At 39.1% G+C, this 13,578-nt stretch overlaps 1 protein-coding gene across 2 annotated transcripts in view; it reads right to left on the bottom strand.

Moving 5' to 3' along the window:
* Positions 1-4,839: 4,839 nt before the first annotated feature.
* The window catches only part of LCAT (lecithin-cholesterol acyltransferase), a 34,242-nt gene continuing 25,503 nt past the window's right edge, over positions 4,840-13,578 (bottom strand). For both annotated transcript variants that reach the window (XM_058155265.1, XM_058155264.1), the window contains exons 5-6: positions 6,249-6,473; positions 4,840-5,883 (exon numbers count right to left, since the gene is read on the bottom strand). In XM_058155265.1, the coding sequence (XP_058011248.1) occupies positions 5,321-5,883; positions 6,249-6,473 (788 nt within the window). In that variant the 3' untranslated portion in view covers positions 4,840-5,320. The remainder of the gene's footprint in view (positions 5,884-6,248; positions 6,474-13,578) is intronic.

Genomic DNA, 13,578 nt, shown 5'->3' with positions numbered 1-13,578 from the left:
CATATTGTGATCTAAATCTGGTACATATAAACCTTAAAAAAATTACAATACATGATACATATACATATACAGTTCCTTGCCTCTGTACAAAAGAATAATTTCCATTCTGTTGATCGGGAATTTGATGACTGGCAAAAGGAAACTTATGCTGAGATAGCAAAGTTAAACTTCAGGCCTCTGCAGACCTTTGAGGCTATGGAAATTTCCAAAGGAAACCACTAACCTGTGGCTTAGACATGTGACCAATGTCTAACCCACAGTGACATTGAATAGAATAGAATAGAATTTTTATTGGCCAAGTGTGATTGGACACACAAGGAATTTGTCTTGGTGCATATGCTCTCAGTGGACATAAAAGAAAAGATACGTTCATCAAGGTACAACATTTACAACCCAATTGATGATCAATATATCAATATAAATCATAAGGATTGCCAGCAACAAGTTATAGTCATACAGTCATAAGTGGAAAGAGATTGGTGATGGGAACTATGAAACGATTAATAGTAGTGCAGATTCAGTAAATAGTCTGACAGTGTTGAGGAATTATTTGTTTAGCAGAGTGATGGCCTTAGGAAAAAACTGTTCTTGTGTCTAGTTGTTCTGGTGTGCAGTGCTCTATAGCGTCGTTTTGAGGGTAGGAGTTGAAACAGTTTATGTCCAGGATGCGAGGGATCTGCAAATATTTTCACGGCCCTCTTCTTGATTCGTGCAGTATACAGGTCCTCAATGGAAGGCAAGTTGGTAGCAATTATTTTTTCTGCAGTTCTAATTATCCTCTGAAGTCTGTGTTTTTCTTGTTGGGTTGCAGAACCGAACCAGACAGTTATAGAGGTGCAAATGACACACTCAATAATTCTCTGAATTGGATCAGCAGCTCCTTGGGCAGTTTGAGCTACTGAGTTGGCAGAACATTCTTTGTTGTCCTTTTTTAATGATGTTTTTGATGTTAGCTGTCCATTTGAGATCATGCGATATGATAGAACCCAGAAATTTGAAGGTTTCTACTGTTGATACTGTGTTGTCAAGTATTGTGAGAGGTGGAAGTATGGAAGGGTTTTTCCTAAAGTCTACCACCATTTCTACGGTTTTGTGTGTGTTCAGTTCCAGATTGTTTTGGTTGCACCACAAGGCTAGTCGTTCGACCTCTTGTCTATATGCGGATTCGTCATTGTCTCGAATGAGACCAATCACTGTTGTGTCATCTGCGAACTTCAGTAGCTTAACAAATGGCCTGCTTGAGTATTTTTATCATTTCTATATCTGCTCAATTTCACTGAGAGCTGCATCAAGATTGTGTTTGACCTTGGTGGGGGCGGAGGGGTGGGGGCAGGGTGAGCGTGGCCAGCTCAACATACTCATGTCAGGGGCACCTGTGGTGGCTCAAGCACTCTGCCAACAAAAACAGGCTCCCAAGCTCCATTTCAACTGTAATGGCCTGCAATTTGTTAGTATGGAGCTCGGGAGTGCTAGCCACCCTGAGCTCCATTTTTGCTGCCAGAGACGGGCCGGTTTTCTCTATTTCCAGGGAGGCCCCATGGGCCATATCTAAGCACCCTGCTGGCCAGATCTGGCTGACCTTGAGTTTGACACCCCTGCTCTCTACCTTATCTGTTGTGTGTCAGCTTCCTCTATGTAACTAAATGAAAGCAAAGATTTATAAATATCTACCTTACACTGTGTTGATTCTTCCGCCTTTAGGGAGGATCCATCTTTATTCAATGAATAAACGCATTTGGTTTATCAAAACAAATCCAGATTACATCTTTATTTTTACCAAGTCACGCTGAACACCTGCATAACATTTCTGGAACTCCAGATAGGACAGGTATGGTCCTGTGAACCTCGGAAGGGGAACCTACCAATGCTTGGGATTTCCTGAGATGCCTCCTTCTCGATTTTCATCGGGTTTTAAAAAGTGACTTGGAGTAGTGGACTTACATTGTATATCTTTCTTCTGTCTCTTTCTGCTCTGGAGGGCTAAAGACAAGGTAAGGCAATCATTTTTTCAATTTGTAGTGTGTACTTGGGGTATGGGTGTGGGTGTTTGTCTCCCCTGAGCTCATAACCAGGGGTGAAATCTAAAAAATTTTCCTACCGGTTCTGTGGGCGTGGCTTGGTGGGCATGGCCAACATGACATCAGTCAAGTCACTCTCTCCCTCTCTCTCTCTCTCTCTCTCTCTCACACACACACACACACACACACACAGTGTCCCCCAAAGGCATGGGGATTAGGGTTAGGTGGACACTGACCTTGAAGGCAAGCAGGTGGGGACCACCGAAGGCAGCATGGAAGACAGGCAAGCATAGGGCTGGGAGGGAATAAGATGCTAGCTCCTTCCCCGCAGCCCTGCCATGCTTGCCTGCCTTCCACATGGCCTTCTGCTTGCCTGCCTTCGCAAGTTGGCCACCAGGACTCCGGGAAGGCAGCGTGGAAGTCAGGCAAGCATGGTAGGACTGCGGGCTGCAGACCAGTTCAGGGGCATGGCCAGCCAGCCTTTGCTACTGGTTTGGCGAACCAACCCCAATCTCTGCTACCAGTTCACCTAAACCAGTCCGAACTGGTAGCATTTCGCCCCTGCTCAGGAAACGGGGCTTTTGATACTTGCTGGTTTTTGTGGATGCTTTCCCTTGCCGCACCAACAAGGAGTGTGAAGTGGTCAAGGCTCTTTTGAAGGAAATCATTCCATGTTTTCCCATTCCCTATCAAGGTATTGATAATGGGCCCCACTTTTGTCTCCACCATCACCCAGCAAGTGGCCCATGCTTTGGGCATTGATTAGCAGCTTCATTTTGCTTATTGGCTAAGACCAAAACGCTGGCAAATACTTACAGGCAAAACTTTCACACAAAAACTACCAGTTGGGATCCCAAATATGCTTTCTCAAGAGGCATCTGGACTTTCTGATTTTTCCTTGAAGATGTTTTGCTTCTCATCTAAGAAGCTTCTTCAGCTCTGATTTGAAGGGTGTTCATCCCTGAGGGGTTTTTGTATCTCCCCTCATTCCCTTTGCAGCACTTCCAACTTTGAAGGGTCCTTCTTATCAGAAAGATTCACGTGACTCTGAGGCTTATCAGAGCACTAAGCACTTATCTTAAGCAGTGCTGCTGCTTGGGAGCAGAGGAGACCCTCCTACCTTATGGAGGAAAGAGGGTCTCCTGTTGGCCTCTTCAGTCTGAAGAGGGAGAGTCTCTGGAGGGAGGGAGATGTGAGGGATATGTCAACTCACTCCCCTTTCCTTCCCCTCAGGCTCAGGAAGTTGCCCAATCCTGATTCAGAGGACCTGGCAATATGGTTCATGGCCAGGTTCCTGGGCAGAAGAGACCTAACGTAACATAATAACAGAGTTGGAAGAGACCTTGGAGGTCTTCTAGTCCAACCCCCTGCCGAGGCAGGACCTCCCCAAGGATGGCTGCATATAACTGAGGGCAAGAGGAAAAAAATGTATTTCTATCAGCCTCACTAGGCTGGCCAGAGAAGAAACATGATCAGATAAGCAAGTTCCACTTTATGGTAAATATATATATAATAATAGACTAGAACAAAACAGAATATAAAATATATGTATAAAATATAGAATAGAATATTACAATAGAATAAATATTGACAAAACTCATGTAAGTCTGAAGGTAGAATTCTCCCACGGTCACCTTTGCAGTCTGAGAACTTAGGGAGGGGCCCCTTGGAGAGTCTTTCCCCCGCTCACTATCCAGCTGCCCTGTCCCCTGGCAGAGCTCTTTCACCCCGTTTCCCCAGGTCTTTCTCACATCCCATTACATCACCCCTCCTGAACTCCCAGGGAAAATGAGAATTAATTATAGTTGTGTCATTCCCCTTTTCTGGTGATAACTCCCTGAGCTCACAAAAAGGATCCTGTAACTCAGCTGTGCCTGTAGAGGTGGCAACTGCTCCTTTATCAGGAATCTGTGGGTCTCCCCCCACATCCTGTGTCTGGTGTGAAAGGAGCCAGGTTATTTGCTGTCCCTGTGGCACCTCCACATTTAAGCATCATTGGTCTCAGACTTCCCCAATTTTGTATTGAAGTCTATCCAGTGCTTGTGTCCTTTCATTCTTATTAGGGGTAGACACTTTTCAAGTTTAGTTTTGTGAAGACAGATATCTTTTCTAGCCAGTCTAGTGAATCTTAAGATAAGTGAGAATGGATCATGGTTTGTTATCCCTCTGTTCAGGTCTCTGTAGTAACGTTCCCCCCTTTCCCTCCAGAGGGGCTGTTTTCTAGAAGACAATTGTTGATGCCAGTGTTGGGGAGTTGGAAGAGTGAGCGAATTCTTTCTCAATGTTAATATTCCAATCTTCCTTGAGGATGGCTAATTCATGAGTAGATATGGGATCCCCAAAGTGTCCCTTTAAATTCACACATGAAGTCCTGATAGTTGCTCAGCACTGAATCGTTTCCCTCAATGGCCGGTGTTGCCCACTTTGCTGCTTTTTCTTTCAGCAAATAGTCATTTTGATGCCATCAATGGCAAAAACCCATTGGCTTTCCGTTTTACACTTAGTGAATGATCCAAGCCCCCCCCCCCCCCCCGAACTTTTCCAGCAAGCTCCCTTAGGAATGCAGGAGCGATTTGTGTAGCCGCAGGTACGACATTTACTGCTCTGACTGTTGTGTTGTGCCATGGCTTTCTGCAAATTGGTCATTGTGCATCAACTTGTTGGTCATGTTAACAACAACAACGCTACTGCCAGATGCTCAGCAGATAGCAGAGTTCCTTGAGGACCGGAGGCCATTCCTAAAATTCTTCTCTTTGGAAGAGAATCAGAGACTTGCAAGATTAATATCAGCCTTACTAAATAGACCAGACAAGAAACAAGACCAGATGTACTAATTCTACTTTATTGTAAAATTATATTAACAGAAGCTTGCAAGTCTGCAGTTACAACTCTCCCATTGTCTCCTTTACAGCGTGAGAAACTAGGGAGGGTCTCTTGCTCCACCCACCATACAGCTGCAGGCTATGCCATCTCTTATCTGACCATTCCCTGGGCAGGGTCTCTAGGCCGCCTTCCAAGATCTTTGCCACATACCATGATGATTTCTGAAAAGTTGCTGCTACTCTGCAGAAACCTGTTAAGTGCGTGTGCTCTGGGCTACTTGTCTCTTCAAACTATGGTGGGGAAATGGGAACTATCATATTAAAACCAAACACGGAGCGGGGGGCAGCCAACCCTTGAGTCTCTCCAACGTAGGGAAGGCTTCAGTGCGGTGGCCATGGGAGCGTTCATGTTCCTCCCCACACTAGCAGAAGAAACAGCAGCCAGTTTCTCAGTGGGGAGGGCTTCCCTTCCACGGGGATTCAGAGGGCTCTTCCGCCCAGGTCTTGTGTAGCAGTCACATTCTCCAGGTTCCCGGACAGGATTTCACTGATGTATTGTAGAGTACGGTTGTCAAAGACCATGTTGAGATGCTCAGCTCCTGGCAGCTCCAGGACATGGACCTTCTCATGCTGCTGGTTGCGCCACTCTTTGCACATCTCTATGCTGCGCCAGCTAATCATCTCATCCCCGTCCCCATAGATAATATCCACTGGGTCCTCGTAGGGAAAGCGGTCATTGTAAATGTAGGTCTCTGGAGTGGGGTGTCCAGTGCCAAAGAGGCAGAAGACCTCCACGCCTGGGGCTGGCAGCCCTGCCAGCAGCTCCTTGCTGTCATTCCACATGAACCAGCCGTCTTCAAAGTTGATATCATGGAAGAACTGCTGGTAGTCCCTGTAGGTGTAGTTGTGGAAAGGGGTAGAAACGAAGACGTGCGTCTCTGGCCAGGCTGTGTGGGTGGGGAACACCCAGGGAGTGTTTGTGGATATTCGCTTTTCTTCACGCAATTTAATGTTGGTCATAATAGGAATGCCCTGATAGTCACCTGCAAAGGAGACCAGTGGAATGGCATTATTCTACTCCCACTTTCAGGTTTGCTAATTTGTAATAAAAAATTGCATTGCAATGTTATTCAGCCAGAGAGGACAGCTGGTAAATAAACTGAACAAGACCTAATTTCCAGGGATTCCTCCCTCTTCTTAAAGATAAACTGGGTGCAAAGACAGAAACAGACGGATGCCTCTACGGTTTTTTCCTCAGAAGGGGCGGGTGGGGGCTGTGGGCAAGATACACCCAGGATCTTTAGTGGGCGGAGTGGGAAAAGCTGGAGACCAGGAAGAGCAGCTGGTGCAGCCCAGCTCCGTGCAGGCCCCAGGGAGACACGGCTGCAGCGCCTGGGCAGCTACTCACCTGAAGCCATGATCCGCATGGGTTTCACTATTCCCCCCCAGGGGGCCCCTAGGGAAACGAAGCCCTGAACAAAACGGTCCTTCCAGGCCTGCGGCTGCTGGATCAGGAAGTAGAGGATGTGGAGGTTGCCAAGGCTGTGGCCGATCAGGAAAACCGGCTTCTGGTAGGCTTCAAACATCTCCTCAATGAGGCCCCGCAGCTTGGAATAGTAGACCTTTTGCTCGGCTGTGGAAAGAGGATGAGTATGAGAGGGAAACTGTACCCCCACCCCCACCTCCTGGGGTCCAGAGTGCCCTGTCCGGAGTGCCGGAAGCTCCTTCCACCCCTGCCTTCTTCCCCCCCCCCAAGGCTGCAGGCAAACCATCTCCAGTACCTTGGAGAAGGGCAGGTGAGGGGCACACCATGGGGGGAATTGGGGTGGGATGCTCCTGGGAAGACAGCTGACCCTTGATCCCCCTTCTCCCACCCCATGGCTCAACCCTGATGCTGAGGCTCTGGGTCCTGGGTGGGTTCCAGCTACCCCCAAGCACTGGGTTGGGCTGTAATGAAGGATGTCCAAAACTGCGCTGCTGAATTTTATACCCCTCTCCACCTCAGAGCCTTCCCGTCACTCATTTCATGTCACATTTTATTTGTGTGCTTGTCGTGTCAGGGTTTCAAAAACGGATAAGCCAGAGATAGGTGGGAAATATTAAATATTAAATCCTTCTGATGATGCGTTATATTATGAGGCAGATCTGGCCCATTTTCTTCATTCTTCTTAACCCAGATTTATGAAAGGAAAATCCTTAACTGGGAAAAAGTTAATACCAATTTTGTTCAGTGTGGAGCAGAAAATGGTTTCCCTTTGCACCATATCCTGATCTTGTGGTTGCTTTGCTGGGGCCACTTAAACAAATGGAAAGCCTGAAACTAAGAAGCTAAGGAATGTTATGTGTGGATTTTAATGAAGTGAAGTGAGCTCTCCTATACTTAAAGGGGAAAAGAGAAGTTTCTAGACTTATATTTTGTGAATTTTAAAAACTGAAATGGCTACTAAACCACCTAAGACTGGGGGTAGAAGGGGTTCTGAACCAGCTTTAGAAGATGGAAGGAGCTCTGAGAATTAGGGGCTTGAATGAGGAGAAAGGGGAAGATTTAAAAAAATTTTTATCAGAAGCTCTGGCTGAATTTATTGAACTTGATCCACAAGAGGTTGCTTATCAAATTGACAAAATTTATAGAGTTAATTCCTGGATTGCTAGGCAGAAGAAACTTCCTAGAGACATTGTGGTTTATTTTTTGAAAAGAACAGTGAGAAATCAAATTTTGCAAGTTGCATTTCAGAAAAACTTGAAAATAGGAGAAAAAGGAGCTGAAGGTTTTGAAAGAGATTCCTCCCAAGATGTTAAGGGATAGAAAGGACTTTACATTTTTTACACAAGAACTTAAGAAATACCAGATTCAATTTAGATGGGAGGTTCCAGTTGGTTTGACAGTGTATTATCAAGGAAGGAGCTACCGTATTGATACAGTGCTTAAGGCCAAAGATTTTCTTTCTACAGTGCTGAAACTTGAAGTAGAAATAATAGAAAAAAGAATTCAAGAGACTCAAATGGGTGTGGAAGCTGAGGTGATTCCAGTGATGTTACCATCTGAGGAACAACAACAAGAACAAAGACTGATGAGGGGAGCCCTTAAGCGTAAAGAAAAGGAGCAACAAACTCAAAGTAAAGTTCAGGATTCTGCTATAGAAGCGGTGGGAGGAGCACGGCCGAAGATACGGGAGGACGATCTTCAGCTGATCGCTCAAGAGCTTCAGCAGGCCAGTAATGGCAAATAAAATCTTGACCTGGAATGTCAATGGTTTGAATTCAGCTCAGAAGAGAAGAAAAATATTTCATTATTTGAAACAATTTAGAAGTGATGTAATTTGCTTACAAGAAACGCATATTAAACTATCAGATCAAAAGTACTTAATAAACTCAAAGTTAGGTAAACATTTTGTTGCTTCAGCTTTGGAGAAAAACATGGCATAGTGGTTTATTTGAGAAAAGATATACCAGCCAAGTTAATAGAGGCAGATATTCACGGAAGATATATTGCTATTGAACTTACAATAGAAACAAAAGGACTCTCTTGTTTGGTATATATCAATCAGCAACAAGAAAATTTTATAGAATGTTGTATGAAGTTGATTCTATGGGATTATAAATCGTGTATTATATTGGGAGATTGGAATGGAGTAATAGATACGAAAGGACAAGAGAACTTTTTAAGAAGATACCTGCACATGCAAAGCTGCCTAAATCCTTTTTGATGATAGAAGATTTTGAGTTGAGAGATGTATGGAGACTGAATTTGGAGGAAAGAGACTATACTTTTTTCTCTGATAGGCATCAATCCTTCTCACGTATTGATTTTATTTTAATTTCTAATGATTTGCTTTTTAGGGTTAAGAAAACTAAGATATTTCCAAGATGTTTGTCTGATCATAGTCCTGTTTGGATGGAATTGCAATATGGAAAAGAGGGTAGAAGAACTTGGAGATTAAATGAAAATTTGTTTAGATATCAGGATAATGTAAATCAATGTAAAAAGCAGATGAAAGAATTTTTTGATTATAATTTGAATAATGAAACATCGATAGAAATGGTTTGGGACTCCAGTAAGGCCTTTATGAGAGGTGTATTAATATATATATTAATTAATATATAGAAATAAGCAACAAAGACAGCGTAGGTATTTAGAAGAGGAAATTTATAAGAAACAACAATTATTAATACATAATCCACATGATCAAAAACTTAAAGATACAATAAAGTTATTACAGAATCAATTTAATATGATAATGGCTGATCAGGTGGCAACACATATACAATATGCCAAACATAATACTTTTTGTAATGCAAATAGACCTGGTAGGTGGTTAGCATACACTTTAAGGAAAAGACAAAAACAACGTACTATAGAAAAAATAGAATATAAAGGCAAAGAGAGATCAACAGGATAAAATTAAAAAGCTTTTTAGAATATTATACAAATTTATATCTTAAAGATAATATATTGAATAGGGATATTGATAATTATTTGAAGGAATATAAGGTTAAAAATTTAACTTTAGAACAACGGATGAACTGAATCTATAACTTCAGAAATTATTTTGGTAATTAAACAATTAAAAAACTCCTGGTACGGATGGGCTTACAGTTAGTTATTATAGGAATTTACAGGATGAGATGTTAGGTCCACTTAAGGAATTATTTAATCAGATACAAATAGGAGAATTCCCCTCATGGAGAACCTCTTTTATTTCATTGATACCAAAGAGGAACAGGATTGTTCTAAACCTGGGAATTATAGGCCAATCTCACTTTTAAATAATGATTATAAGATTTTGTTAAAATAATAGCTAATAGATTAATGTTGATTTTTGAAGAATTCATAATGATCAATCTGGATTTATAAAGGGAGACAGATGAGGAATAATGTTAGGCAGATTGTTAATTTACTGGAGTATTTAGAAAAATTTTATTCCAGCAGCATTTATTTTTCGATGCAGAGAAAGCTTTTGATCGATTGCATTGGGATTTTTATTTAAATTAATAGAAAAGATGCAATTTGGAGATGGTTTTAAGAATAATTAGGGCAATTTATGGAGAGCAAACAGCACAGATTATAATCAATGGTAGCTTAACAGAACCTTTTAAGATTGCGAACAAGACAGGGATGTCCTTTATCACCATTATTGTTTATTTAACTCTAGAACCATTATTGGATAAAATACGAAGTAAAGGAGATAGAGGAATTAGAGTTAGACAACATGAATATAAGCTGAGCTTTTGCAGATGATTTGGTGATTACTTTAACAAACCCTATAAATTCTAGTAAATCTTTGTTGGAAATAATTGATCAATATGGGAAGGTTTCAGGGTTTAAGGTAAATCAGAAAAGACAAAAGTGATAATAAAAAATATGGCCAGACAACAGAAAGAAAAATTAGAGGAAATAGGATTTGAAATTGTAAAGAAGGTTAAATACTTAGGGGTTTATACATAATCAAATGTGAAATTGTATAAGAATAACTATGAGGTTTTATGGCAAAAGTTCAGAAGGAGTTGATTGTTTGGAAAAAATTGCAATTATCTTTGCTGGGAGAATGCTGCTATTAAAATGAATGTTTTACCTAGATTTTATTCCTCTTTCAGATGATACCAATAATTAAGAAAGATAAGAATCTTGAGGAATGGCAGAAGGAATTAACAAATTTATATGGGAAGGTAAAAAGCTAGGGTTAAAATGAAAATAATTCAAGATTCTCGGAAAGGGAGGTTTAAAAATGCCTAATTTTAAATTATATTATGAAGCAGCTGCTCTCTCTGCAATAAGTGATTGGTTTAATTTAAGAGGAAAGAATTTTGAATATAGAAGGTTATGATTTGCTATATGGATGGCATGCATATTTAATTTATGACAAAAAGTGGATAAGGCCTTTAAAATCATGTGTTGAATGCTCTTCTGCGTGTTTGGAAAAATACTCTTATAAACTAAATTATAAGGTTCCTATATGGGCAAGTCCTAGACATACAATAGAGAATATAAATAGAACAGAATCAGGAAATGATTACATATAAAGATCTTTTGTATACTGAAAGAGGTAATTTGCAATTAAAATCTCTGCAAGTATTAAAGAAGAAGGAAAAATTATACTTGGTTTCAATATGAGCAACTCATGCTAGATGGAAGGAAGATCAGAAAATTGGTATAGAGCAGAACGAGGAAATTTGGTAAAGCAAATTAGAAATCAGTCTCAGGAGCATATAAAGAGATTGTATAATGTGTTACTTGAAATAGATTCTGAAAGGGACTTGGTAAAGGACTGTATGATAAAGTGGGCACAAAATTTTCAGGAGCCAATATTATTGGAAACTTGGGAAAAATTTGGGTTAGAAATGTTAAATTCACGAGGCACAGAATCTGAGGAAAATTTTATAAAATGTTTTATAGATGGCATCTAGATCCTAAATTATAATTATATGTACAGATATGCAAGCAAAATGTTGGAGATGTAATTGTGATGATACATATTTTCATATTTGGTGGACTTGTAAGGACATATAAGGCCTTTTGGATAAAAATTTGGTGGATTTTACAAAATGTTTTGAAAAGAAGATAAAGTTCCTGCAATTTTTTTTTTTTTATTGGATTTTTAAAAAACAAAACATTTTAAATTAATAAATGGGAATCAAAAGTATACATAGAAAAATGAATAAAATTTTCCTTTGAATAAAATCTTTTTCATCTCAATATTACAAGAAATAAACTAATTATTCAAAAATGATATTTCTTAATCTGATATCTAAGATATCAATCCTGTTTTTCCATTCAATTATATCTTTCCTTTTTGTTTTTAAAAAGCTGATTTTAGCCATCTCAAAATGTAACTTTTTATCCATTCTTCTATTGTAGGTATCTCTTCTTTATTGTCCAATCAACAGTCTTGCTGCTGTTATTTCAGAATCAATTTAGTCTCAATTGTACAATCCGTTATAATTAAAAGGAAAAATTGTGGCAACTTTATCTTCTTCTTCAGTACATTTGAATAATCCACCAAATTCTTATCCAAGACCTTAATTTTCTTGCAAGTCACCAAATATGAAAATATGTAGCGTCATCAATCACACCTCCAACATTTCTGGATATTAGGATACATACATAATTTTTTGGGATCTAATGCCATCTATAAAACATCTTAAAAATTTTCCTTAAATTCTGTGCTTGTAAACTTATTTCTAAAATTTTCTCCCTTCTTATGGTTCCTGAATATTCTGTGCCCATTTTATCATACTTTAAATCCTTTTGAATCTATTTCAAGCAACACATTATACAATCTCTTATATGCTCCTGGGTCTGATTTCTAATTTGCTTTTAAATTTTCCTCCCGCATTATACCAATTTTTGATCTTCTTTCCATCTAGCACTTATTTGCCCTTGAAAAGTATAATTCCTCCCTTCTTCATTTAATACCTGTAATGATTTTAATTGCAATCTACCTCCTTCAATAAAAGTTCTTTATAAGTAATCATTTCCTGTTTCTGTTCTATATTTTCTCTATTGCATGTCTAGGGCTCCATATAGGAATCTGTAATCTAATTTATGAATATTTTTCCAGAATAAAAGCACTTCAACACATGATTCTTAAAAGCCCTATCCACTTTTTTTAAAATAAAATACATGCCATCCATATAACAAGTCATAACCTTCTATATTCAAAATTCTTTCCTCTGTTAATTAAACCAGTCACTTATTACTGAAAGGGTTCTGCTTAATATAGTTTAAAGTTAGGCATTCTTAAACCTCATGAGTCCTGTATTATTTTCATTTTAACCTGTTTTTACCTGCCATATAAATTTGTTAATCCCAATCACCCAAATTTTTATCCTTTTTTTTATTGGTATCATCTGGAACAGAAACAAAATCTAGGTAACACATTCATTTTAATATAATCCTTCCCAATAGGATAACTGCAATTTCTTCCAAACACTCATATCATTCTGAACTTTTGCCATAGCAAGTCATAATTATTCTTATAAAGTTTCTTGTTCGATGAGCTAATATAAACCCTAATATTTAACCTTTTTTACCTCAAATCCTGTCATTTCCTCTAGTTTTGTTTCTGTTGTATAGACATATTATCACTTTTGTTTTATTCTGATTTATTTTAAATCCTGATACCTTTCCATATTTATCAATTACTTCCAACAAAATCTACTTGAATTTATAGGATTGTTAAGTAACTACATCATCTGCAAAGCTCTAACTTTATACTCATATTGTCTAATCTTAATTCCTCTATTTTCGTTAATTCGTATTTTATCTAATAATGGTTCCAGAGTCAAAACAAACAATAATGGTGATAAGGACATCCCTGTCTGTTCCTTTGAATCTTAATAACTGTCAAACTACCATTTATTATAATCTGATGTTTGCTCTCCATAAATCGCATTATTTTATAATCTCAAATTGCATTTTTCTATTAATTTAAATAAAAATCCCAATGCAATCGATCAAAACTCTCTGCATCCAAAAATAAGTTGAAGTGTCTTCTTTCCAAATATTCCAATATATTAATAATCTGTCTAACATTATTCCTCATCTGCCTCCCTTTATAAACCAGATTGATCAGTATGAATTCTTTGTTGTAAAACTAACATTAATCTATATTATTTTACAAAATCTTATAATCATTATTTAAAAGTGAAATCGTAGTTACCGGGTTTAGAGCAATCTTGCTCTCTTTTGTATCAGTGAAATAAAAATGTTTTCCATGATGTATTCCCTCTAATTGTAT

The sequence above is a fragment of the Ahaetulla prasina genome, chromosome 12, assembly GCF_028640845.1.
Source record: "Ahaetulla prasina isolate Xishuangbanna chromosome 12, ASM2864084v1, whole genome shotgun sequence".
Taxonomy (NCBI): Eukaryota; Metazoa; Chordata; class Lepidosauria; order Squamata; family Colubridae; genus Ahaetulla; species Ahaetulla prasina.
The sequence above is the reverse complement of the archived record's forward strand: the minus strand, read 5'-3'. Positions and strand labels throughout refer to the sequence as shown.